The sequence below is a fragment of the Cavia porcellus genome, unplaced genomic scaffold, assembly GCF_034190915.1.
Source record: "Cavia porcellus strain 051 isolate PalLab524CR breed Dunkin Hartley unplaced genomic scaffold, mCavPor4.1 scaffold_25, whole genome shotgun sequence".
NCBI classification, from domain to species: domain Eukaryota; kingdom Metazoa; phylum Chordata; class Mammalia; order Rodentia; family Caviidae; genus Cavia; species Cavia porcellus.
The window spans coordinates 37,778,243-37,805,916 of NW_026947508.1; the positions used below are offsets into that span (position 1 = coordinate 37,778,243).

Sequence of the window (27,674 nt, forward strand, 5' to 3'; positions counted from 1 at the left end):
ACTACATAGCAAGATCCTGTGTCAAAAAAAAACAACAAAACAACAAAAAAGAAGTTTTCTGATCACAGTAGAGAGGAGCCTCTGAGAAGGCTGCTGGGACACAGGCCATGCAAAGGAGAAGAAAGGGAGACATGACTTTATTAGAAAAATAAAAAACAGAGGTGATTGGTTTGTCTTCAACGAATGCCTTGGTGGATAAGGCTGCTTTTAGCTGCACTGGCCTTCTCCCGCTCCCGCCGCCGCGCAGGGTCCAATTCAAAGCAGCGCCATAGCCGCAGCGTCTCATCTGCTGCTGCTGAAGCCACTGTGGCCCCATCTGGACTCATGGTCAAATTCAAGACCCGAGCTGTGTGACCTGGGAAAAGTGAGAGCAGTACATACGAATGTAGACACACTTATGGTCCTCCAACTTTAATTGAAATATTAATACACCATAAAATTAATTCCTTGGGCCAGGGATTTAGCTCAGCGGCTCAAGTGCTTGCCTGGTAAGCGTGAGGTCGTGAGTTTGATCCCCAATACCAAAAAAATAAAAAATAAAATTAATTCCTTTTAAAAGTACAATTTTATTTAGGTCTGAAAAAAACTTTATTTTGGCTGTTTCTGAAGGATATTTTTGCTGGGGAAAAGTATAGTTTAATGGTTTTCAGTGTATGTGTGAAGTTGTGCAACCATAATAACTAATCCTGAAACATTTTTTTATCACTTCTCATTACCCTCTGCCCTCAGCCCCTGAGAAATACTAATTTATTTTTGTCTCCCTGTATTTATTCTGAACATTTCATATACATGGAATTATGTAACATATGGCCTTTCACTTGGCTTCTTTCATTTAGCTACCTACCTTTCAGCTCAGCCACCTTGGCCATAGTTGGGTATTTCCAAATAACCAGCTGATTCTGGGCGAAGCCATGGCCTGAGATGAGCTCCTTGTAGTGTGGAGACCAGAGGATGGAGCACACCTGTGGGGAGAGGCTGGCATGGGCATGACATGCATTCAGGGATGCTCCAGCCAGAACTGAGTCCATGCTAGTGTTAGGCATTGGGCTCAGGCTTAAGTGTTAAAATGCTTTTAAGGAGGGCTGGGGATTTAGCTCAGCGGCATAAGCACCTGCCTTGCAAGCAGGCGGTCCTGAGTTTGATCCCTGGTATCGATAGAAAAAAAAAAAAAAAAGAAAAGAAAATGCTTATAAGGAAAAAAAATGCTTACAAGAGATCTTTGAGGAACCCTTTTATTCTTTTTACAGATTAACCAGAAAAAGTTCAATAAATTGCCTAAACTACATGCAAATTAGTAGGTGACAGAGTCAGAATTTGGAGGGGAAGCATCTGGCCCTAGAGTGAAGGCTTCACGTGGGGGAAATTGAAGGAGAGGAAGATGGAATGACTGGATGTAGGCTCACCAACAAGCGCCTCAACAATCTTTCTAATGGATTTAAATTATACACTGTAGGTAATGAGAAACCATTAAAGGTTTAAGAGGCACAGTACTAATCACTCGCACCAGAGAATACAGGACAGATTGGAGATGACACAAAATGCTTGAAGATCAGTCAGGAGGTCACTGTTTTGGGCCTTCATTAGAAAGATGAGGCAAAGGTGATGGCATAGATGTGAATGATACTTTAAGGTAGATCAGATAGATCCTGGTGGGAAAGATAAGATTCTAGGAGGCTTTTTAGATTTCCTAGCAGGAGCTGGGCATAGTGGTGCATACCTGTAATCCCAGCTTTGGGAGGCCAAGGCAGGAGGACTGCCACAAGGTTTGAGGCCAGCCTGGGATACATGTGGAATTCAGGGGCAGCCTAAATTATATAGCAAGACTCTGTCTCAGAAAAAAAAAGAAAAAAAAAAATTTCCTAGCAGTTTCTGCCATTCTGAAGCAAGAAAGGTAGAGGAGGAAAAGGGAGAGAAATTTCAGGGAGGCAGGGGAAGTGACAAGTTTAATATAAGACATGGAGGGGCAGTGGCTAGAGATCATAAGAGAGGATATAAACCTACACAGACACAGAAATAGAGCTCCGGACTGAGGGCTAAGCCAATTGTTGGGGAGGTAGTAAAGACACTGGTATGGACATGGTTGCCACAAACAGTACCACGTGTGGAGTGAGGCTGAAATACATAAAAGACTACCTGGGAATGTGCATCCACAGCACTCAGGCAGGCCCCAGAGCAGACATTCCAGATGCGAATGTGTCGGTCACTGGTGCCTCCCCCTGTTGCCAGGATATTGGACTGCCAAGGACACCATGCTACAGCCTAGGTGGGATAAAGGCAGGGTCAACAGATCCTTGAGCTACAAATTCTAATCTCACTATCCCTTTTTCCCCAGTAGTTCCCAAGTTATAATAGAGGTCATTTGCAAAGACCTCAACCCAAGTACTCTCTTACCTTGACAGCGCCCTGATGCTGGGTAAATGTTTGCAGAGGAACCCAGCCACCCTCTCCAGGAGAACTAGGCCAAACATTGACCAAGTTATCGTTGCCACCACTGGCCAAATGTCGTCCATCTGGGGCCCAGCGCAGCCCACACACTTCTTGGCTGTGGCCGCTCAGTGTGGCCACGTGGTGATCTGCTACCCGGACATCATGGTGGTGGATATGGCCGGAGCGTGAGCCACTGGAGGAGGGAAGAAAAGATTTCCTTCTGTGGCAGCACCAAATATTTAAGCAAGTCAGAGCTGCTTCACTTTAGGGATGTATACTCAGGGACAGAGGTATACAGAAATTAGACTCATCTCACTGACCTGGACAGGATATAGCTGTTCCAACTTAGAGAGCTCACTCTTGCAGAGTGACTGGTCATGTTTCGGAGCCGTTTCTGCTGTTGAACATCCCATAGCTGGAGAGAGATCCCTAGCATTAGAGATTGGGCCTTCGCATTAACATCCTCAAGCCAGGCAATACCCCTGGGTCTGGTGTCAGTAGAATTGCAGTCTGGGGCCAGCCTTACCTGCACCTCTGCACTGCTGGTGCCCACAGCCAAGTAGTTGCCCTCTTTGATCCAGGCCACAGAGGATACATAGTCTCCAGGCTGCTCCATTTGCAACAGTTGCAGGATGTCACCAGAACTTGCACTCCACAAGTACACACTGTTGTCTAGGGCCACAGCTAGTACATTCCCAGAGCTCCAATCCACAAGGTTCAGGTCTGTGCAGAAAGAGAAAAGCATGAGCTTTTTTGTTTGCCTGGTCCTGAGCCCCTCTTTCACCAACCATGGGCAAGGATAAAACAGCACTTACAGTAGTCATTTCGGATTTCAGGGGCATCCAGGATCCGATCTGGTAGGGAAGGAATGTAACGGCAGGTCTTGCGACTGGAGCCAGGTGTGGCCTTCTGGCTGTAGAGTACTTTCAGTCTGTTCTGGTAGCCTGCAAAGTGGAATGGGTCTAGATCCTAGCAAAATTGACACCTCTTTTGCCCTCAGTCTCGAGTGGGAAGAACAGACAGGCATCTCCCTCAGCCCCTGAAGATGGACTGACACAAAACTCCAATAACTAGGTCTTACCTTCTGGGGCATTCTGTGGTTTTCCGCTGAGTCGAAGGATCTTGGCTTCCTCCACATCAAAACCATTCAGGTTCAAAGCCCAGGCTTTCTGATGCTCCTGTCATACACAGATTATAGTGAGCAAGCTGATACTCAAACACACACGGGTCTCACCAGAGGGGCTTTTTGCCCCTCTGGTGAACGTACCTTTTTGGTGGGTGTCTGGCTGTTTTCGGGCTGATTCTCCTTGCTCAGGAGGAAGCTGGCCACCTCCATCTGGGAAGCACTGCGATGGGGGATATATCGGTCACCTCCAGGTTTGCTAGGGGTGGTTTGAACCTTGGAATTAGATTTGCCTGGGGCAAGGAGAGAAAAGAAAGTCTGAGCAAATTACCGAGGGAGGAGGCACGAAGGCTACTCTCGTCTTACCCTTTCCCCCGTTCCGCCTCCCTTCACTCACCCGGAGTTCGGCCTGGGGTCCTGCCCGCGCTGTGGGACCTGTTGGCGGCCCGCATAGGGGAGGGTCCTGGCCCCGGAGCCTCCTTGGCTTTGCGCTGCCAGCGCGCGATGGGTGCATTGGGGATGGGCGCATCCAGCTGAAGGAGGGAATGCAGGTCACTCTCAAACACGAACTGCGCCATGAAAACGTCTGGAGGGAAGACGAGGTCCTTGGAGTTGCTGCCCCCTGAGCCCTAGAAGGATGACCACCGTGCTCGGGGAGGGCACAGAGCTCTTTCGAGAATGGGCTCAAAATCAAGAGGCCCCTCGGCTGCAGCACCCAAGCCCCCGAAGGACCTCCGGGCTCAGCACAGCTGTTCCTCAATTTAGGATCCCAAGCAAGTTTCAATCACGACCGGCTTCAGCATGACAAGCCTGGAACTTAAACTGTCCGCTCTGAGCTCTCATTGGTTCCTTCAAAACCCAACCGTCGCAACGGTAGCCCTCGCTGATTGGCCTTATGCCGCAGAGGGGGCGGGTCTTCCGGGGCAAGTCACGGATCTCACGAGAGCGCCGCGCAGGGTGGTGAGTAGAAATCCATTCGGCAGTTGGAATGTGGAAGCTCTAGGGGTGGGGCCTGCGCTGTGTGTGTGACTCCCGGGGGTCGCTAACCTTGCTGTGACTCATCTTCCGCGAGCTCGCTGAGTCGGGCGCCGGCTGTTAATCCTGGGTAATAGAAACGCGCAGAACTCACTGACTCAAAGTATTTGAACCGGACAGAGAAGGGGCGGGCGGCGGGCTGCAGTGGGAGACGGACGTGCGGATACACTGAACAGCTGGGAGAGGCCGCAGCGGTCTAAGCGGGTCCGCTGGTCAGAGCTCTGCTGGGAAGGAAGTAACACGTGTGTTTGTTTTGCTTCTCGCTGTTTCCCAAACTGGAAAAATATAGGTTGGTGGGGCTCCTTTCAGGTTTAGAAAAAGAATGAGGATTCAGATTTGCCTCTATGGGGAGATAAGGTTGGAATGCCCTATAGGAAACACAGTGGTTTACTCTCTTGGGGCTTGTGTGTGTGTGTGTGTGTGTGTGTGTGTTTTAGATAGTGTCTGGCTTGAACTCACCATGTAGCCCAGGCTGGCCTTGAACTCTGGTGATCTTCCTGCTTCAGCCTCCCAATTACTGGGATTACAGGTGTGTGCCACTATGCCTGGCTATATCCTTATTATACTGTATACAAAAAGTGGGTCAGGATGAGGTTAGAAACTTAAACAAAAGCATAATACAGCCAATAACAAGTAGTGGAGCCATTATTTAAATATCTGACTATCTTTTGTGACGCCAATAATATGCAATACTGTTTAGGAGACAATTTGGGAAAAGCTGACGTTCAGTCAGCCTCATGTCGACGCTGAGGATGACAGAAAAATCTGTCCCTGTAAATCCAAACTTAGTATCGGTTTTTGTGATTCTTGAGCTTTCATGCCTGTGTCTACAGTTACCTTGGAAAACAAGTGTTATGATTTATGTTAGATGTTAAAAGCCTCGTGCACTCATGGGTGGGGCTCTTGCGAGGTGATTGGATTATGGGCGTGTGGTGCTCATCAGTGGATTAGTGTACTGATGCATTTATAGCTCAATGAGATGTTGGCAGGTGAAGTCTGGTCAGAGGAGGTGGGTTACTGAGGGTACTGAGGGTGACCTGGAAGGATCTCTTTTTCCTTGATCCCTCTCTGCTTTCTGATTCCCTTGCCATGTGTACCCTCATTTGCAATGCCCTTCTGCCTTGCCACCCTGCCTTGGAGCCAGCCAACTATGGACTGAAACCTCTACAAAGTGTGAGCCAAAATAAACCTTTCGTCCTTTAATTTGCAGCTGTCAGGTATTGTGTCTCCGCAACAAGTAAAGTAACTAAGACAAGGGGCTTGGGGTCCAAGTGTTATAACTGGGGAACTTCTAAGCTCTAGAAGGCTTAGAAAAAGTTGTCTAGTATCAGTCTTAAATGTTTACCTAAGGATTTTGTATTTTTTTTTCTTTTTTGTATGAAAGGTTAAACCTAGAGGGTACTCTACCATATCTATCTACCTGTCTGTCTTTTATTTATCATCTACTTATCTTCTATGTGTCTATTTTAAGATAGGTTCTTGCCAATTTGCTTTAGGCTGGCCTTGAATTTGAGATTCTACCTCAGCCTCCCAAATAGTTGAAATTACAGGTGTGTACCACCCATGCCTGGTTTGAGAGTTTGGATTATCTGCCAGGTGTTGTAGGACCATTGGGGAGGTTCTGTGTAGGGAAGAGCCAAACAAAACATCAGAGGAGGCAGTGTGACCAGCACTTTGCTACTTCAGGACTAAAAGTAACTGTAGAGGAGAAGGATATAGGTACAACCTCAGGGCATCTGTACATTATAAAAGTAAAGGAATGAAGGAAGTCAATGGAGATCATACAGACATGGACCTTAAAAATAACTGTAATATGGTATAGAATGGTCAAGTGGAAAGATGACAGAAAAGGTCAGATTTGGCCCCTGGGAAACAATTCTTGGTGACTTTGGAGACAGCAGGATCAGGAAAGCAGGTGCTAATAATCCATTTAAAAAGGGCTACAGAAAGAGTAGTTTAGAGAGAATGGGATGTCCACAAGCATAAACTACTTGTGTAAACTTGCCTCTGATCACCTGTAGTAGTTTGTGAGGCCTACTATAACAAAATACCACGAAGCGAATGGCTTAAATGACAAAAATGTATTGTCTTACAATTCTGGAGGCAAGAAGTGCAGGGTTGGTTTCTTCTTAGGGTGAGAGAAAAATCTGTTCCATGCCTCTCCTCTGGCTTCTGCTAGTTTGTTGGCAATCTTTGGTGTTCCTTGGTGTATAGATGTATTGCCCTGATTTGTACCTTTACCTTCACTTGACCTTCTTGCAACCTTCTCTTTCTCCTAGATTTTCCTTTTTCCTTTTTTTTTTTTGGGGGGGGGGGAGGGTCTCTATGTAGTCCAGGTTGGCCTTGACTTTGTAGCAACCTTCCTGCCTCAGTCTCCTGAGTGTTGAGATTACATGTATATGTCAGCATGCCCAGTTTACAAATTTCCTTTTTTGTAAGAATATCAATCATATTGGATTAGGGCTCATGACCTCATCTTAACTAAATATGCAGTGACCCTGTTTCCAAATAAGGATACATTTGAGATACAAGAGGTTAAGACTTCAATGTCTGAATTTTGGGGGTGTTACACAATTGAGCCCATAATATCCTTCCATTGGTGGAACCTAAAGAGAAACCAGAGCCCAGGGAAATTACTGATATAGGCCATCTGAATCACCCTTGCAGAATACAGAGAAGGCAGAAGATGAACAGGGCAAATGGATGACATACAACATCCATACTCCCCATTTCCCTCGTCACATGAAAAGCTCTGACTTTTCTCTTAGGTACCAAAAGCTAGGATGGGAGAATAAGCTTGAGCTGTTTATTTCTGTGTTCTCTGCTACTACCCGAAGTTAGCTGCATCTCCCTACTGAAGACCACAATTCCTGCGAGGCAGCTCTCATTTTGTTTTGTTCTGTTTTTTTTTGTTTTGTTTTGTTTTTTTGTTGTTGTTTTGTCTTGCTTTGTTTGAGACAGTCTCACTGTGTAGCTCAGGCTGGCCTCAAACCCAGTGATTCTCCAGCCTTAGCCTCCCAAGTGCTGGGATTACAGGCATGTGCCACCAAGCCTGGATGGCAGCTTTCTCTTATAGGATTTTCTCCCCTGATTCCCTCTTTAGCCTGTTGATATCTAGGATTGGTGCCAGCTCCTTAGTGGTGTTAGTGTTGGGGTACTGCATTGTTCCTTGATGGTTTTCCCAAATTTTGCCCTCACCTTTGTTAATATGTTCTTTATTAAAGTCTCACCAAATTACCCAGTTTGAGTGTCATGTATTTTTGCTCAGACTTTAATATAATGGGTATATTTGGAGCAAGCAAAAATCAAAAGTATTTGCCTAAAAATTTGAATGGGTGAGGAGAATTAATAACTAGAGTGATTTAAGCACATCTGTTGCTGCACATGAATGGCTTAGAGGATGAAGGAAGTTAGCAGGGGGTTAAAGTAATATTTTCCAGAAAGACTTCATTCATTTATTAGAGGCCTGCTATCATACACCAAACAATGTTCTAGGTCAGTGGTGGTGAACCTATGGCATGCATGTCACAGCAGGTTGTTTGTATTATTGAAAGCTCTGAAAATTTCACCATCATTATTCTAAGTGCTAGAAAAAAAGGACAAATAAGTCATGACCCTTTCCCTCAAGGAGCTCACAATCTAGTAGCAGGAGGCAGACATGTAAAACGTTACTTGCATAAAACATCATAGGTGCTGTAGTCAAGTCTGAGCTGCAGTTAAGAATTTTGGATTGGCCAACATATAGTAAAGACAAGGAGAAAAGATGGGGTTGGAGATGGAAATGCAGTTATTTGCAAGGATAAAAGACAGGAATTGAACCCAAAACTGACTCCACATTCTTTTAACTTCCAGTATATTCAGACAGGTGTAGAACTAGGAAAGAAGTTGACACTGTGGAAGCCAAAGTGGAAGAGAATTTAAAAGAGAAATGAGGAATCAACCACAACAAAAGCCACAGAGAGATCAAATAAACTGATGATTAACGCGACCTTAATGAAACTTGCCTTGAGAGGATTTGAAAGGAAATTTGCCTGGGCAGCTTCATTAGCAAAGTGGAAATAGTGGAACGAACTGAAGTCTAAAGAATCAGTAGGAAAGCAGGGACTTCTTTTCATGAGAGTTTGGCTTTGAAGAGGAGAGAGAGAGGGGTAAAGTCAGAGGGCCTTAGTTAAAGGGCCAGAGTCCTGGGCTGGTCAACAGCAGTATGGAAAGATCTGTGCTGAGAAGCCCAACCAGGCTGGAAGATGGGGGTTGGAGGTGAAGGCTGAGGTGTCAGTGTTGGGATAGGTTAAGGGCAGTTTATGGAGAAGTCTAGGTGTATCCAGGTCCTGGGAGGAGAGACTTGTCTTCAGGGCTGCTGCCAACAACTTAATGGTAGGTATGAATGGTTGGCAATGTGTGTAGTATGGCAGGACCCTGGCTCAGCCACTGGTGGGCATACAGACAGGGGCGAGGCCCCTTGGAAGGAAGGCTGCAGTCCTCGATAGTCTGTCTGGGCCTGGGAAGGACACAGTGGCAAGGGAATCCTCTCGGAGTGTTTAGGGAGGATCTCCAGGAAGCTGGGTTCCACTTCGTCATAGGTATCTGTGACTGTGGCCTTAGGCTGGGGAGATGGTGAAAGGAGCTGGATTAGATCTGACTGTGTAGTAAAGAAAGTTGGGCTGGGGGCAGTGACTGGGGATGGTGCAGTACTAAGCCATGACCTTGAACAAGCTGCACTGGGGGAAACAAAGCATTGGTGACAGAGCACGGAGAGAGACAGCCCACTCACCATACTCAGGTCTGCAGTATCTCTAAGGTACTGGTCAAGGACCCGGTGCAGGTCTGGAAGTGAAGGCCACAAGGCATGCCTCAGCCTCCTAGGGGACAAGCATGAGAAAAAGACTGAGTCATAGGCATGAGCCCGGAGAGAGAGATGACTGCAGTGGGGCTGTGCTGGAGGCAGGCTGAGGAGTGAGTCTTGAGGGATGGAGCATAGTTCAGGCTGCAAAGTAAGGTAGAGGTGAGAAGAAAACCTTGGGGAAGAGGAAAGTCAGTGGTGGGTAGCTTCTCAAAGGGCAGTGCAGAACTTCCTCAAACATTCCTATATCAGGGCCTTTACATTTGTTGTTCTTTCTGCATGGAACGGAGTTCATTCGCTCACTCCATTTAGGGCTCTGCTCAATTTTTTTTTTTTTTTTTTTTTTTCTTTTTGAGACAGGGTCTCGCTATGTAGTTCAGGCTGGCCTTGAGCTCACTTTGCAGCCTAGGCTGGTTTCGAACTTGCCATAATCCTCCTGCTTCAGCCTCCCGAGTGCTGGGATTACCACAGAAGCTCACCTGGCTTCTGCTCAAATGTTAAGCTGACAGAGTCACCTTTTCTGATTATGATGCCTAAAATCATAACATCACCCTTTCCATTGTGTTATTAGCACTTGACTTACTGTATATTTATTGTTACATATACTTGTTTTTGTCTGCCTCTCCCCACTAGAGTGTAAGCTCCTTGAGAGCAGTTTGTATACCTTTTCACCCCTATATCTCCAGTGTCTAGCCTGTCTTAGGTGTTCAAAAAGAAAGCCAGAAAAGCTTATACTGGCTTTCTAGAGATGGTTTCCATCCTTTTCCACAACTTCACTCTTGCCCTCTCTAAGGGCAGAAGAGGGACTTACCTGGCTGGGGAAAATGAATAAATTATGCCTGGTTCAAGAGCACCTCCTCCCTCTTCTCTTAACTTTTCTGTCAGATCCACTTTGCTCTTACACATAGGCAGATTAAAAGTTAAGAGAACAGCATGGTCAAAGAGAAATAGCCCACAAGAGGGGCACCTGACCCAGTCTAAGGCCATCAAAAAGTCAGTGTCCAGAGAAGCTGCCTTCTGAGGTGAGTCTTCAAGAATCAGCAGATATTACCAACTAAATAACTGAGGCGGCATGTTTATAACTCATGTTTATAACTCTCAGTGACATTTCTCCTCAGCCCCCACATACATGAGTCATTCATTACTAACATTTATTTAAGGTCCTGCTACTTGGCAGGCACTGTGCTAAGAACTTAAAAGTGACCAAGTAAGGTATAATGAGAAGACAGAAGAACTAAATGCAGGACTGGGGATGTAGTTCAGTGGTAGAGGGAGTGCTTAGTATGCACAGCGTCCTAGATTCAGTCCCCAGAACCTGAATAAACAAATAAATACATAAAATGCAGCAAAACACTATGGTACTGTACTAGGACACAGAAAAGCAGCCAGTGAGGGAAGGTCAGGAAAGATTTCCTAAGAGTTGGTGAAAAAAGTTATTTAAAGATGAACAGGTATTAGCCAACCAAGTATACTCCAGGCAGAGGAGATATTATGTTCAAAGGCACTGAGAAGTGAAACAGGTGTGACTTGTGGAGGAAATCAAGTGTGGCAAGGCTAATGCACAGGGTAGAGAAGGTGAAAGTTTGGACTGAATTCCTGGGAGTTGCTGAAGGGATTTAAGGAGGGGGAAGATGTACTTATGTATACATTTTAGGAAGATTGTTCTGGTGGCTGCGTGAGGTTAGGTTGGAGGGAGAAGAGCCTCTTTCTCAGAGAATCGGGTAGTGTTTGTAGGACTAGGACCCTAGGTTTAGGAGGAGGGATGACCAGACCTAAGGGCCCCCGTGGTGGAGGGGAGGGAGGTGCTAATACCGAGGAGGTGGGGCTGTTTAAGGAGCCCTTTATGCTGGGGGGCAAGTTAGAGTGTAAGTAGACAGTACCACTCCGACAGACATGCAGAAAGCTGAGGCCACAGGCGTAGACTTGTGGTCTTTAGAGATATCCAGCCCTCTGACTCTGCCTTGTCTCCCTCCTGGTTAGGGCGGTACCTGTAGTGCGCAGGAAACTGCCATCTCAGCAGCAGCAGGCCAAGAAGGGCACTGAGGCCCAGCACCAGGAGCAGAATGGTCACCAAGGAGATCCAGGCTAAGGGACAAAAACCTTCAGACCTCAGTTGACCCTCAGCCCCGCCCGCAAATGCGCCGGACCATGCCCTGGCCCCGCCCCTTACCACATAGCCCAGCTCTGTACACCCCGGCCCCGCCCCTTGCCACTTGGGCGGCGCGCCTCGGCTCCTAAGGTGCCCACAGCGTCCGCACACTCGCTCAGCCGCAGACCCGCCCCTCGCCGGAGCCCCGCCCCTCGTGCCGCTGTGGCCCCTTCTAGTCCCGGCTGAGCCGCTCCTCACCTGGCTCCGAAGCAGTCTCTACGCTCACGGGCTCTGACCAAGCGCTCCAGGGGCCTTGGTAGGTGGGGCCGTTGAGCCTGGCGCGCAGCTGTAAGCGGTAGCGAGATCGGGGGCGCAGCTCCAGGCTCCCTCCCCGGGCCCCAAGAGGCGGTTCCAGCACCTGTGCAGAAGAAAGGTATGCGGAGAGCTCTCCAGAGTCGCACGGCACCGCGAACTGGGCTGCGGGAACAGGCCTGGGCCTTCCCGCTTTACTTAGAGCCTCTCCCTGACCTAGTCTCGCCCTGCCTATAAGACGCACCGGGGGACAAACCCTGGCACGCAGACTCACCTTCACAGACCCCTTGACTAAGATCCCGGTACTCGGACACACTGACTAAGACATGCAGGATGCTATCACCACCACTCCTGAGTTACCCTCAGAGCTCAAGCTGCACAGACGGTGCCACAAGCGCTACTCTTGAGCACAGAAGGGCAGATTTTTGCTAGGCGCTAGGGGTGTGAACATAATATGCGCATGCAGGGTGTGTTAATCATTTAGCAGACATTTATGATTACTGGAGATATGCCAAACATTAGGCTAAGTACCAGAGAAAAAGATGAATAAAACACAGTGTCTCACATGTTTAATGAGGGAGAGAGACATTCAAAGCGGTCAAGAATCACAATTAACTTGTACACAGCACAAAGAAATATTTAAGGCTGCCAGAGCTATTTCATGGGGGTTACAGCATACTTTAGTATACTAAAAGTATGTATGGGAAGGTTGGATGGTCAAAAAGAAGGGTAAGCAGCCCTAGTAGGGATTTGAAGAGTGTTGGTACACTCTTCAGATTGCTTGTTTATAAATAGGGGAAAGGATAAAGAAAAGACATAGATAATGGGTTAAATGTAGTGTCATTAGCAGAAAGAGGAAAAAGTAAGCTTGAAGAATAAATGCCATGTGGTTCTATTTTATTAAGTTTAACTGTAGTCGAACCAATTGTAATGTCAGGATAGTGATTACCTTCCGGGTGAACTATAAGGGTCACAAGGAACTTCTGGGATGTTGGAAATTTCTTACATCTTGATCTTGATAATGATTCCATTGGTATATCCACATATACAATTAGTTGTATAAGATTTGTACACTTTATGTAAGTTTTACCTCAGTAAAAACAAAATACATTCCATTAGAAAGATGAGTTTAAGCCGGGCATGGTGGCTCACGCCTTTAATCCCAGCACTTGGGATGCTGAGGCCGGAGGATCATTGCAAGTTCGAGACCAGCCTGGGCTACAAAGTGAGCTCAAGGCCATCGTGAACTGCATAGCGAGACCCTGTCTCAAAAAGACCAAAAAAAAAAAAAAAAAAAAAGAAAGAAAGAAAGATGAGTTTAGTTTTAGTTTTGGATACTCTGAGTTCGAACTGTCTGGGAATGAGGAGGTTTAGGTAGAACTGCCTGCCTGGTATCTATGTTAAAGAGAAACAGACAAAGAAGCTGATATTCAACTAGTGTATATTGAGTACCTTCTATGTACCAAGTGCTATGCTATGTTTTTATTCCTGGAAAACATTCATATGTCAGATTTATTTACAAGTTCAACAAAATGAGTCTTATACAACTTTAACCAAATATACCGTGTATATTGCTTCACGCTTCCTAGCAGTTGTCTCTACAGCACCACTGCTTTTCCTCCTGCTTCTGGACATCCTGGGCTCTGATTGAGCACTGTACTGCTGTACACTAATGCACTGTACAGTAAGCACACAGCAGCACAACTGTGACAATGCCTGGCAGACCCCTGGGCTACTGTAGCAATTTGGTCATATCTATGAATGTCCATAATGCAAGGTCTGTTCTTATCTGTGAAAGTTCACAATTTGAATATTTATGTTTATAAGTCGGGGACTTATTGTATTTGATTTTTACTCTATAAGATAGACAGCTTTATTCCTGTTTCACCAGTGAGAAATCAGATACTTCAAAATTTTAGTTATGATGGGCATGGTGGCAAATGCCTGTATCCCAGCACTGGGAAGGCTGAGGCAGGAGGATTGTTGTGAGTTCAAGGCCAGCCTGGGCTACAAAGTGAGCTGAAGGCCAGTCTGAACTACATAGTAAGACCTTGTCTCAAAAAGACAAAATTTTTTAAAGGTAATCTGCCTGCATTTCTTAAATTCCTAACGTATGGAGGAGTGGTAAAATTGGGGTTGTGGAAAAGAGTCTAAGATAACACTGTAGGAATTACAACATCTTATGGAAGAGTGGAAAAGGAGGAGTGGCAGGAAGAATATCAGGGAAGACTGATATTCCAAAAGCAAATGGAAGAGAAAAATCTTATGTGGTAGTAGCTAGCAGTGTGAGATCCTCAAGAGAGAGGAAGATACCCATGGAATCAGGTAAACCTAGGTATATAACCCAGACTTGGTGGTGCAGACGTGTAATCCTGGCAGCCTAGGAGACTGAGGCAGAAGGGTCACAAATTAGGGCCTGGCCTCATCAGCATAGCCACTTGGTCCAACCCTGTCCAAGAAAAAAATGAAAACAAAAACAAAAAACAAAACGAAAATGGCTGGGTATGTAGTTTAGTGCAAAGGCTCTGGGTAGGAGCCCCAGTACTGGGGAAAAGAAACCCAGATACATAGATACATTAGTCCTGGTATGGTAATATGAACACAGTTTCTCTGGCACAAAAAGGAATATACCCTGAGGCTATTTGTTGCTTGACCATACCTTCCAGTCCTGATGGCCTTCTCCAATGTAGCGGAGTTGATAGCAGGTCTCTTGGGCTGCCCAAGATGATGAGTGCTGCCACTCCAATGCCAGCTGCCCGCTGGAGAACTCCTTCCAGTGCAGGTTCGGGGTGGGAATGAGCACTACAGGGATTTCAGCAGGGGCTGGTTTCAGCCTTATGTGCATGAGGCATACCACCAAGACCATAGATTAGAGGTGTCAGAGTTGGGGATTATGGGTATAGATTGGGTCAGAAGATTTGTTGGGCATAGGAACATTATGGGAAGAATGGGGAAGAAAGTTCTTACCAGCCTGGTGCATCCAGAAAGGGGAGCCCAGGTAACTGTGAATAACACCCTGGGCTGTGGTCACTTCTACAAGGGTATGAATAACACTATCATTTCGTGACTTGAAATGGCAGCGGGAGAGCTGAGGGAGCTGTAATTCTAGATTTGTTTTCTTCTTCTCTTCACACTTCTCCCAGATGAGGTCCCTAAAAATCATAAAGTCGTCAGATCAGACCTGTCTCAAGACTAATTCCTATCCTCTCAGTGGCACACCAGCTATTACTGGCCCGTGTCTAACCCTCCCCTTGCATGTAATTCCAAGAGTCTCCCTCTGTGTTTGTGCCATGAGGTCCAGTTTCTTCTCCTTGAGGAAAGAGGTAGGATGATATGTGAAAATAGCATGACCTGTAGAGTTCAGATTCTGGCCTACAAATATATAATTTAAGCGATTTTTAAAATCTCTGCTCTAGTTTGTAAAATGGGTTGATAGCTACCTCAAAGAATTGCTTCAAAGATTAAAGAGACTTCATCTTTCTGGAGGGAAACATCTTTATGTGTTTTAATCTGTTCTGGTACAGAACTCCCTCCCCATATCTAAAGATTATATCATTGTCATCTGGCCTTCAATTGGTCCTTCCCACAGTTACTAGAATTGCTTCTAAAAATATTGATCTGTTAATGTTCAGAGTACATCACAAGTGTATTTATTTTTATCTTTACTGCCCTATAAGGTGAAACCAGCCTTATCTGTTGCCTGAATTAAGGCAAATTTCTAGCTTGAGATCTTGTTTTTCTGATTTCACAGAGAAATACACCTTTTACAAATGTAATTCTTGCCACTCTTCTGTGTAAAAAATCCTTCAACTGCTCTAAGCTCCACACCAGTCCATACAGGACTTTATGTGATCTGGTTCCTGTTTACTTTGCCATTCTTATCTCTTGTGATTTGCGTGCCAGTTAATCACCCTTTATCCATATGGTCCTTATTTCTGTGCCACAAATACGCTACCTGTGTGGTGTTTGTATTTTGCCTTTGCCGTGAGAAGCTCTGACCCGAGGTCTTAACATGACTCATTCCTTCTTGTTGTTTAGATCTCAGCTCAACTGTTACTCCCTGGTAAGACTTTTCCTGGGCGCCCAGTCTGTTAGCAGTTCCCGCTTCCAGTTTTATCATGTAATCTTGTTCCTTTGTTTCTTTACTTGTTTCTCCTCTCACCCTCATTAAATGTAAGCCTCAACAATGAGGATCCTTCCCCTCTTTTCCTTGCAGTACTGGAATTGACTCAAGGTCTTTCACATGCTAGGTAAGCACTCCACCATTGAGCTACAGTTTGAGCTCTAGAATATTTTCTACTTTGTCATTCTAGCCCCAGTGCCCCAGTGACCTAAATACTAGTTCTTTTTTTTTTTTTTTTTTTTTTGTCTTTTTGAGACAGGGTCTCGCTATGCAGTTCAGGCTGGCCTTGAGCTCACTGTGCTGCCCAGGCTGGTCCCGAACTCGCAGCGATCCTCCTACCTCAGCCTCCCAAGTGCTGGGATTACAGGGGTGAGCCACCACACACGGCTAAATACTAGTTCTTTCTCCTTCCAGATTATAATTCTCAAGCAACTTACCATTACTAAAATTACTTATCACATTATGTACATATATATTTACTCACTTATTTCACAACTGATACTCATGTGTTGGGGATTGTACTAGGCCTTTTGAGAATATAGAGGAATAATCTTTAAGGAATTCTCAATTCAACAGGAGAGACAGGAAAACAGATGTTATTTGTTCTGTGATGTGCTCAGCCTAGCTTGGGAGGACCAGGGAGGAGTCATCTAGCACAGACTGGGAGGGTCAGGGAGTGCTTCCTGGCTAGGGCAGTGTTTAGACTGAGGCTTTACTATAAATAGCCTACCCAGAGAGAACAATTGGGCATTCCAGGCACATGTTTGTGCACAGATAAGCGCATGTGGTGCTTTGGGGGAACTTCTAAGTGTGCAGAATGGTTCTAGGATAGAAGGCTGTTGGTAAATGGTGAATGTGAGATGGCAGACTCCATTATGGATGGCTTTATGGCCTTTTTAAAGAGTTTGAACTATTGGGGCAATTATGGAGACTACAGAGATTGGGAAGTGTCATTGTTACCTTTGTACTTGTGGAAGATCACTCTAACTGCAGTTTGTAGAGAGAATTTGTGAGGAGAGAGTCAAAGCAGAGGAACCCACTAGGACACCATTATAGTTTTTCACATGCAAGGTCTGAAAATAGAGGGTGGCAGTGGAGACAGAGGGAAGAGATGATTATGAGGGGGCTGGGGATTTAGCTCAGTGGCATAAGCGCCTGCCTTGTAAGCAAGCAGTCGTGAGTTCGATCCCTGGGACCGATAAAAAAAGGAAAAAGACAAAAAAAAATATTAAAAAAAAAAAAAAAGAGATGATTATGGGCTATTATGAGGTGGAAGAGACAAGACTAATTTTTATCAGAATGGGAGAACCCGAGGGCAATTTATGTTTCAGTTATGCAAAACAGTTCTTGGTTAAGATGGAAAAGAATCAAGAAGAAGTAGTTTTGGTAGAGGAAATGATGATTTTAGCTTTTTTTACCCTTTACTCCCTGCATGCCACTTCTATACTATGCAGAACTGTGTAATTATTAAAAGGAAATGAATTACTTTTTTTTTGTAGTGAGCTCCAAGATATTTATTTTAAAGGATAAGTTAAACCATAGAGGGCTAGAAGGCTCAGCAGATGCTTTCCTAACATGTGAGGGTTTGATCTCTAGTACTACAAAAATAAATACAAAAAACCCCCAAACCCATTTATATGTAATATCAACTCATATTTTAAAATTAAGAATTATATGTAGACATATGCAAATATGTAAGAAGAAATAAAAATACATTAAAACTGTTAAAAGTAGCTTTTTAAAATTACTTATTCATTTTTTTTCAATACTAGGGATAGACCTCCAGGAAATTCTACTACTGATCTACAAGCTGTATCCTTTTTTATTTTTGTTTTGAGACAGGGTCTCACTAAGTTGCAAAGGCTAGCCTCAAACTGGCAGTCCTCCTGCTTAGCTTCCCAAGTAGCTGGGGTTATAAATATGAGCCACCAATTCTGGGTCATTAAGCGTTTTTTGTTTTGTTTTATTTTTTTTAACTCAGCATTAACTGTGTTCCAGGGACCATCACAGGGGGAATATATTGATGAATAAAAAACAATATTGATTTTTGCCTTCATGGGTTGTATATATAGTTATGATTAATATTTCTCTACTAGAGTTCCAAAGAGAATTTTTTTTTCTTTTTTGGTACTGGGGATTGAACCTTTGTATTGAACTATAACGTCAGCACTTTATAAATTAAAAAAAATTTTTTAGGCTGGTCCGAAGGTAGTGAGTTACCTCAATTGATTGTTCACAGTCAGTACAGATTGAACTCCTTGTTCTACTCTTTCCTCCCTTCTCACTACTGCACTTGACTAGTCTTAAAAAAAAAAAAAATTTTAGGGGCTGGGGATTTAGCTCAGCGGCATAAGCGCCTGCCTTGCAAGCAGGCAGTCGTGAGTTTGATCCCCGGTACCGATAAAAAGGAAAAAGACAAAAAATAAATAAATAAATAAAATAAAAAAAAATATTTTTAAATTTTATTTTGAGACACAGTCTTGCTAAGTTAATAAGTTGTCCATGCTGGGCTTGAAGAACTCCTGGAAATAATCATATAAAGCATTAATTTAATTTAATTTATTTATTTATTTATTTTGAGACAAGCTCTTGCCACATAGTTCAGGTTGGCCACAAACTATGTAGCCCAGGCTGACTTCATACGAACCAGTCCTCCTGCCTCAACTTTCTGAGTGCTGGGCTTACAGGTGTATGCCACTATTCCTTGCCTTAATGTCTAAATGTTAAATGTAATTGTGATAAATACTTGAGGAAAAGTACATGGTACAATTACTACAGACAGCTAAATTAGATAAAGATTAAAATAACAGTCAGAGAAGGATCAGGCCCTCAAGGAAATCAACACAAAAACATAAAGAAATCAGAATTGTAGCTAGAGGCACATATGAATGAGAACAGATCTCAAAATGCAGTAACTAGGCTTGAATGCTTTTCTAAGGATAAATAGCAACTTGAGATTATACTGTAATTAGCACCACCAATCCAATAAGTCCAAATGAGCATCACACTTCTAGGTAAGTGACCAGAGCATCTTCCCCCAAATGCTCTTGCTCTTTCTGTGTTAGAAGTTATAGATAAGTTAAAGTTAATGATGTTAGGCATATATCTTTGCTACATATGATGCTTTCCTAATGGCTCAATATTAGCTAAGCAACTATATTTGTAATCTTATTGGTTGGGTGTAGTTTGACCCAAATCATATCATTATTGTGCTTTTTTTTTTTTAACTCCTGACAAAGGCCCTGAATGGGCACCCTTTTGGAAATCCAGGAGCTATTCTTCTTCCCCTTATTTCCAATAAAATATCTCCTAACTTCCTCCTTTGGTTGCGACTTCATTCTTCAGCACTGTCAGATCATGAACTTGGCACATCTGACATCTAGCAGGTTGGGAGTTATATTTTTCCTGTAGCATGACAAAAAGGTCTAATTACACTAATGGATCTAATGAAGAGTTTCCTGAGCTCTGAAGGATAAGTAGATGTTAAGTAAGCTGGAATAAATAGTAAGTTGGATAAATAGCACATGCCAAGACCCAAAGCAGGAGGAAATATGGAAGATACAAGGCAGTCACAGAAGGCCAGTGCTGAAACCAAAAGATCAAGGGGAAGCATAATAGGAGCACTAAAGGTGAAAGCATAGGTAGCTGGAAACTGTATTAGGTCATGATATACTTTTTCTTCTTTTCTTTTCTTTTTTTTTTTTGAGAAAAGGGTCTTACTATGTAAGTATAGACTGGCCTTGAACGTGCTTATGTAGCCCAGGCTGGCCTCAAACTCACAGCAATCCTCCTGCCTCACCCTCCTGAGTACTGAGACTACAGGCATGCGCCACCATGCCTGGCCTAAACTTCTTTTCTTTTTAGTACAGGCGATCAAACTCACAACCTCGTGCTTGCTAGGCAGGCACTTATACCACTGAACTAAATCTTTGGCCCTAGACTTCTTTTCTTTTTCTAAGGCCACTGGGAAACCGTAAAAGATTTAAAAACAGGAAGTATATTTATTCATACATTTTAGAAAGATCTTGCCATCTTCTATTCAGGAGAATATTTTAGAGGTGATCAGTTAATCTTTTCAGTTGTCTAAGTGAAAGATGTCAATGAGATATATCACAGTAGAGGCAGTGATAGATAAACAGATTCTGGAGATTTAATAAATAGAATAACATAACTGGGTAATAGATTGGTTTCAGAGAGGATGAAGTTTCAGTGAGGTGTTTGTCCTTCAGTGGAAGTTCTTGAAGGCCAGGCCAAATTTTATGAATTTAATAGATTGTAGGTCATCAGGAAGAGAAGGCCATACAATGTTAGTTTCATAAAGATCATGTGATGTATGAGTTTAACAAAGATCACCTGGGGTTCTCAACATGTTTAAATGAGACTGCAAGCTGTTCCCCTGATGCAGGAGACAAGGTAAGGGACCAAGGTGTTCCCAGTAAGAATGGAGAGAGATTGAGAAGATAAGAGTCATTGGAGGATGTGAGAGTAAGTAACAGAACCTAGAGGCTGTTTGGTTTTGGAATAAGGAAGAGTGAAGAGGACTAAGAGCAATCTTTCCGTTCTTTCTACAGGTTTATGCCTCTCTCCCTGACATCAAACCCAATCAAAAGTTAAATGCTTACCTGTCTCCAGGGCAGCACTGAGCCTTGTTGTGGTAGAAGAAGCCTTGGGATTGAGTATGGTTCTGTTGCTGCCACTGACAGGTAACATTCATCAGGTCCAAGGTAAAGCATTGCAGGCCAATTGCCACTAAGGTAAAGAAGTCAGTCCCATCAGGGCCATTTGTTCCCACACTACAGAGAATCCACAACACTTTTATACACACAACAAAACATTTACAATTCTTCTTTCTTCCCTTCCTGAACATAGTTTATACCACTTAATGGCAACTTGGAGATGATCAAGAAGCAACTTGGAGATGATCAGGAAGCAACTTGGAGATGATCAGGAAGCACCATGGTTCCCAAAGCCTCCACTTCCAGCCTAAGCCCGATTAGACATCTTTTAAAATCTCTTCTCTACTTCTCCAGTCCCTTCATTGACTCACCTGCATCCCTAGGCAGGGCTACAGTTACAGGGAGGGACCAGGGCCCCCAGGAACCACTGAAAGAGATTCCATCAGGTTGGCTGCGCAGCTGGAGCCAGTAAGAATTGCCAGGCAGGAGTCCGGAAATGAGGCAGCTTCCACCCATCACAGGCAGAGATGGAACCTTGGGGAAAAAAGTCCCAGCATTGGAATCTAGACCACCTTCTAGCCAAGACAACCTCTACCTCTTTATAGTTGGAGTCTTATAGCACCTCTGTGCAAAGGTCAGTTCCTTACTTAATACACACACAGATTGAGGACTAGGTCAGTGTGTATTAAGTGGTGTTCAGGGATTTTTAGGAAGGTCTCCATCTATTTGGAGGCCTGAAGCCCTCAATTTTTTTTTGTACCAGGAATTAATCTCAAGACCTTGCGCTTGCTAGGCAGGTGTGTAAGCCCTCGATTTTGTCAGTGCAAATGACCCAAAGTGAGAGACCGTTAAACAGAGATGGCTCCTGAGGGCAGGCTCCAAGGCTGTCCTAATTCTGTAAGGACCAATCCCACCTGGAATCTCCAAAGTACAGAAAAAAATTGAGGGTAAGGAATAGGAGGTAGAGCAGAACAATGTTAGAATACTTCTCTGGTTGGGGAAGTCTGCCTTGGCCCGTGCTGTTGGGGTGCTGTGGGTTGAACACATGGAGGCTGGTCCAAAGCAGGAGCTGGGTTTGGCCTCCTTAGAGTGGGGCAGCAGGTCTCTGTGGGGAGCAGCCGCATGACTCTGGGGTCGGTGGTGTTCTTGGGATCCACAGGGCCATAGCGGAGTTCATGCCTCAGGAAGTCACTAATTTCAGGAGCCGGAGCCTCCCAACGTAGCTGAAGTTCCCCTGGCTGGCTCCCACCCGTGGCCCTGATGACACTGGGGGGAGCTGGCAGGCCTGAGGGCAAGACAAGGCACATCAAAACTCAGACTGCTTGATTCGACCTGTAGATTACTGAGGATGCTGGAGACTGAACTGGGGCAGAGTGGAGGTGGGGCAGAGTAGGAAGGCTTTGTATCCTGTTCTTTCCTCATGAGAACAGTGACAATGGTTTGTTAGATTCTGTGCTCTTAAAAGCAGGGATGTCAAGGGGATTTAGCTCAGTGGCATAAGTGCCTGCCTGGCAAGTGTGAGGTCTTGAATCCCCGATACCAAAAAGTAAAAAAAAAGACAAACAGGGACTTCTTTTCATTTCTTTATTCTCGTCACCTGTCATAGTGCCTGGCACACAGTAGGTAATTTGTAACTGTGTAATAGATGAGTAAAAGAATATGGTAATAATGGGAAGACTAGGATGTCCCTTGTGTGAAATGATTTGTGGGATAATTCTAGCTTTGGATGGGAGTCTGGGAGAGATGATAAAGGGGGTCTTGAGATGCCTCCCGGGGGGTCTAATAATGAGGACACTCATGTTTTCTTGAAAGACTGCAGACAAGTCTCATTCCACAAACTGGACAGCAGACCTCAAATGGAGGGAGTAGGGTGACAGAGATGTCCTTACCCACAGTATCCACAGACAGTACCCACTCAGTCAGAGTCCGGTTCAGGAACACATCCTTCACCCAAAAGTGCAGCTTAGAGAAAAGGCGCACTTCATCCTGGGCTGGAAACTGGCACATGTATCGGGTTCCAGAGGGGGGCACGCTCTGGGAACTCAGAGGACAGGCACGAGGCTTCTCTCTGTTGATACAGGAGACATTCTGCCTACACAGATACCATATTCAACTCTGAAGACCCTGGATTTAGCCTGTCCCCAACTTCTGTTTCCATTCCCTCTATTCTTTGGAGAGAATGTGTTTTATATAAAGGCTTGGGGTTGGCTGTTCATAAAGCAACTATTTAGGGCGTAGACTTGAAATAACCCTCTGATAGGGCCAAAGACAGGGAATCTAACAGAGTTGGACTCAGCTGAATGAAGTGCAGGGACAGATATACAGGGAGTGTGGCGCAGCCCAGCACCTACCCTGAGTAGGCATACAGCAGCTGATATGTCCCACTGGGTGCTGCCTCTTCCTCATCCCAGAAGCAAGTGAGGTCCTCAAATGTTTGGGAGAAACAGTTCAGGGGCTTTGAATCCGAGGTCAGCAAGGAAACATCTGAGGAACAGCTGGTGAGTTGGGTTCTGGGTCCTTCCAGGTATGTTTATGGGCAAGTGTAGGGGAGCATGGAAGTCTGCTACCCTGCATCCCCTCCCAGGGACCTGCATCCCTTCCAAAAGCTCCCTCTTCCTGGGCATAGGTGATCTCCACCCTCTATACACCTCACCTTGGCTGGTGACTTGTGCCAGGTTTTGGGGGGCCAGAAGGAGGCAGGAGGGGACCACAAAGAGGGCCCAAGAGGGCATCTTCTCCGGCACTGTGCCTGCCCTAGCCCATCCTCCCTTCAGGAAGCCGGGCCCCAATCCCCTCCCGGGCCAGCCCCTCAGGTTCCTGTCAGATACAACCCCACGTCCTGTCCCTGTCCCTGCCCCTCTGGGGCCCATCCGACCACACTGGGGCCAGGCCCCAGGGGAGGGGGAGTGGGCTGGAGGGTACGAGAAATTTGAAAGAGAAGACATCAACCCTTTGGTGGGAGGGAGATGGGAGAATATATATTTGTGCACTAGAAGAAAAAAAGTGAGTGTGTGTCTGTGTTAACTATTATAGCTGTCACTAAGAAAGGCAACATTTACTGAGCTACCATGTATTAAATAAACACTCTGTACCTATGACTCATTCCTCAAAATAGCCTTATTATTTCCATTATAAAAATGCAAAAACACCTAAAAAATATGCAAAAACTGAGGTGCAGAGAAGTTAAAGATTTGCCCAAGATCACATACCTCTTAAAGGGAAAGCTCTGGAGGTCAACCTTCAAACTCAAGTACTTAACGGGCTTACTATGCTCCTAGAAGGTGTAATCTGCCAAGAAACGACTGCCTCACAACCATGGCCAGTAGTGGGCATTGCTACTGTCAGATGTTCTTGGACTTTGTGCATAAGCACATGCCCGGCCATTGTGGGTGGCCTCCACAGTGGCCCCTAGTTGATCCTGTAAAAGTGTCTGTAGACAGCAGCAACAGAGAACAGTGAAATGCCGAATTCCAGCTGGCTGTGGTGCCAGGTCTGTATTCCCTGCATTTAAGAGGTTGAGCCAGGAGGCTCAAGAGTACAAGTCCAGCCTGGACTACATAGTGAGACTCTGTCTTAAAGCACCAAAAAAAAAAAAAAAAAAAAAAAAAAAAAAAAAAAAAAAAAAATAGCAAACAAATGAAAGAAAGCAAGTAAGGGAGCTGTTAGGCGGGCAGAATCCTAGTCCCTACCCCAGGCCTAATTAAACAGTCCAGATGATTCCACGACACATTCAACTTTGGAATGCACTTTTCCTCGGTACTTCCGCCTGCCTTGCTCAGGACCAGGAATATCTGGCTGCGGCTCTTCTGCATGTTCCTGTCCTCTCATGTTAGTGTAGAACAGAGGGTATGGGCTTTTCATGGAAACTCAGGTCTCTTTCCAGGTGTGTGAACCACAGGTGGCTTCTGTACCAGTTCTGACTTTTGTGGGTGCAGGGAGGATGGGGTGAAGAGCATGAACAGCCACATTAACTCCACAGTTAGCCCCACAGCATTGGTGGGGCAGGGGGCTGTTATTGCTGGTGCCATAGAGTAAGTGTCTTCAATAATGTTCTTTTTCTCTTCCTCTTTCTGAATTAGGTTTACTAACAATTTTAGAAAGTGAAGGGTGGGTAGAGGGAAGTCCTTTAGCCTTCTGTGAAGTCTTAGTTTCTCTGGCATCATTTCTTTTTTTGTCTTTTTCCGTTTTATCGGTACCGGGGATCGAACTCACAATTGCCTGCTTGCAAGGCAGGTGCTTATGCCGCTGAGCTAAATCCCCAGCCCCATCTGGCATCATTTCTCTATAAGTTGTTTCTGGGCCAGGTTTGTCCTCTGCGCCACTGGCTCTCAAGTTTATAAAGGCCAACAGTACAGCTTTGGAAGCCCTCCCTCCAATCCCCAGTCAGGGGCTACCGACTCTGTCACATGTATGGAAGGGAAGCACACTTAACACTCATGCAGCCTATGGCTTTGGGTGCTACGTGAATGCTGATGACATAAAAATATCTCTAGCTGTGACTCCTGTCCTGGGCTCCAGATTTGGATAGCCAACTGGCTACTTGGCATTTCTACTTATATTTAGTATGATTTTTTTTTTTTTTTTGAAACAGAGTCTCTCTGTGTAGTCCAAAATGGCCTTGAACTCACAATGACCCTTCTGTCTCAGCCACCCAAGTGCTGGGATTATGGGTAGGCACCACCACACCCAGCCCAAACTGGGTGAGATGACATATAACTGTAGTCCTGGCTATTTGTATGGTAATCCCAAATACTGTGTACAGTCATCCAAGTATTGTAATCCTCTTTCTAGTTTTCCTCACAATGCAAAAGGTTATATTTGTAATCCCATTGAGATGTTATTAGAATCCCAGCAAGTTAATTTTAGTCTAACACCACCAATGCAACCCACAGTGAGAGTAATGACACCAAGATGTGTTCCAAGTTAAGGGCAGCCAAGGAGTCCTAAGTCCAATCCTCGTGAGGACATTCAGACAAGGGCGTTGTTCCTAGGCCTCTCCCAGAATTTATTATCTTGTGAAGAAGGGGGATGGCTCAGGGATGAGTGACAGTGAGGATGGGGGAATTATGTAAGCAACTGGAGTTGGCCAGCCAGGTGCAAGAATGGCGTCTCTGTAAATTGCAGGGATAAAAATATGCAGAAGGATCAATTCACATAATCTAATTAAGGTAGCAACTGAATTATTTTAGGTTTCTGATATGTGAACTCTTGTGCCCTGGGGAGTCATAGCCTCTTTACTTTGAACTCCTACCCAGTTGACATTCCTGGAGCTATTAGCTCTAACATCCCGCTGTGCTCATATCTTTTACAAGGAGAAAACTATGTGAGGAAACAGGACTGTCATTGGCTTCAGAGATTACATACCAACACCTGGCTAGCCTTATTTGCAGTGCTTAGAGCTAATTGAAGAGAGAAGGAAATACTATAGCTAGCTCTCTACATATCAGTATAGTGAAATAAGTCTCCAAATAATCAGGTACAGTAATTGTTTTGCATTCAAGAGGAGTCACTGGAGTTGTCTCCTGCAACTTGAAAAGGTGGGAAGGGAGGATCATTTGAGGCCATAAGGTCAGAGCCTGAGCAATAAATAATAGTGAGACCTGAGCAATAAATAATGGTAAAATCCTAACTGAAGAAAAAAGGAAGGGAGAAAGGAAGACAGGGATACAAATCCTTTTTTTTTTTTTTGAGAGGTGGTCTTACTATGTTGCCCAGGCTGGTCTTAAACTTTTCATCTCCCTATCTCTGCCTCCTCAGTAGCTAGGATTACTGCTGTGCACCACTATGCCCTGCCAAAAGAAAACTCTTGATTCTGGTTCCTACTCTTTTTTTTAATTTTATTTTTTTTGTCTTTTTCATTTTTATCGGTACCGGGGATCGAACTCATGACTGCCTGCTTGCAAGGCAGGCACTTATGCCACTGAGCTAAATCCCCAGCCCCCTGGTTCCTACTCTTAAGCCTGTGTTTTGTTTTCCTACTCTTGACTACCTCTGTAAATGGCACTTCCACCTACTCAGTTGCTCAAACTCTAAACTTCAGTACCCCTCTATTCCTACTTCTCACCCAGTGTCCAATTAATTAGTAAGCCCTGTCAGAACATCCCTCAAAAATATCAAAAGTATACCCTGAATCTGAGAGTTTTTTTACCCCTCCACTCCTACCATCTTAGTCCCGGACTGGTTACTGCAATAGCTTCCCTGACTGGTGTCTCTCTTGTGTCATCCCACGGTAACTTTGTGGTACCCTTGTCTTCACTCTCTGGGAGAAGAAAGTTGAGGCTTAGAAGGAGCAAGCAAACTGCCAAAGCCATTCTGAGGGTTAGAACTGCGATCTGAATTTAGGTCTGTTTGATGCCAAAGACTGTTCTGTCTTGTTTTCTTTGTTTTGTTGTTTGTTCAGGTTTTTTCTTTTTCTTTTTTCTAACTCTGTTTTATTTGAACATAAAAAGAAAGAGAAGAAGAAGAAGAGGAGGAGGAAAACCACAACATTTCAAAGCATGTCAATCAAAAAGAAAAAAACAAAGCATGTCAATCGTTGTTTGTTTTTGAAATGGGGTCTTTTTTTGTTCCCCAACCTGGTGTCGAACTCCTGGACTTGTGTGATCCTCCTGCCTCAGTTTCCCAAATATTAGGACTATAAGTATATACCACCATGCCCAGCTAAAGCCTCTCTTTAAAATTTCTGTTGCTGAGCATGGTGGTGCACGTCTGTAATCCTAGCATTCAGGAGGCTGAGGCAGGAAGATCACTGAGAGTTCAAGACCAGGCTGGGCTACAAAGTGAGTTCAAGGCCAGCTTGAACTGTATGGCGAGACCCTGTCTCAAAAAGACATAAATTAAATAAATAAATAAACAAACAAACAAACATCTCTGCATGGACACTTCTGACTAGGACCACTTTTTAGCTATTTCTACTGTCTTGTTCATTCATTTAACATTTGTATCTAGGAGAGGGCCTGGTATGAGTCTCTCCTAAGTGTGAGGCCAAGTCCAAAACAGATCAGGAGGGGTGTAGTGCCAAGTGAATGAGGAAAAGACCAGTAGTTGCC

The 27,674-nt window shown here is 44.7% G+C and overlaps 2 protein-coding genes and 1 long non-coding RNA gene across 5 annotated transcripts; 1 reads left to right on the plus strand and 2 right to left on the minus strand.

The window, feature by feature from the left end:
- Positions 1-120: 120 nt before the first annotated feature.
- Cdc20 (cell division cycle 20) lies at positions 121-4,329 on the minus strand. The gene is made up of 10 exons (XM_003462521.5): positions 3,948-4,329; positions 3,695-3,843; positions 3,509-3,605; positions 3,243-3,371; positions 2,954-3,150; positions 2,748-2,842; positions 2,392-2,620; positions 2,134-2,259; positions 845-962; positions 121-355 (listed from the first exon to the last, which is right to left on the minus strand). Exons 1-10 carry the CDS (start codon positions 4,126-4,128, stop codon positions 177-179), a joined length of 1,500 nt encoding a protein of 499 aa, XP_003462569.1. The 5' UTR covers positions 4,129-4,329; the 3' UTR covers positions 121-176.
- A 207-nt stretch (positions 4,330-4,536) lies between these two features.
- On the minus strand, positions 4,537-23,411 carry Mpl (MPL proto-oncogene, thrombopoietin receptor). 3 transcript variants are annotated; one of them, XM_063236333.1, is made up of 12 exons: positions 23,279-23,411; positions 22,977-23,109; positions 22,515-22,693; positions 21,612-21,910; positions 20,997-21,159; positions 20,572-20,698; positions 14,794-14,978; positions 14,486-14,628; positions 11,773-11,932; positions 11,414-11,510; positions 9,357-9,444; positions 4,537-4,651 (listed from the first exon to the last, which is right to left on the minus strand). In XM_063236333.1, exons 1-12 carry the CDS (start codon positions 23,355-23,357, stop codon positions 4,646-4,648), a joined length of 1,659 nt encoding a protein of 552 aa, XP_063092403.1. In that variant the 5' UTR covers positions 23,358-23,411; the 3' UTR covers positions 4,537-4,645. The 3 variants fall into 3 exon arrangements, with proteins under 3 accessions (XP_063092403.1, XP_063092402.1, XP_003462568.3); XM_063236332.1 differs by lacking the exon at positions 4,537-4,651 and adding an exon at positions 4,668-4,806; XM_003462520.4 differs by lacking the exon at positions 4,537-4,651 and adding an exon at positions 8,016-9,188.
- Positions 11,789-23,723, plus strand: LOC106025880 (uncharacterized). The gene is made up of 3 exons (XR_001199469.2): positions 11,789-11,947; positions 20,521-20,703; positions 20,819-23,723. It is a non-coding gene; the product is annotated as an uncharacterized LOC106025880 (long non-coding RNA).
- The last annotated feature ends 3,951 nt before the right edge of the window (positions 23,724-27,674 follow it).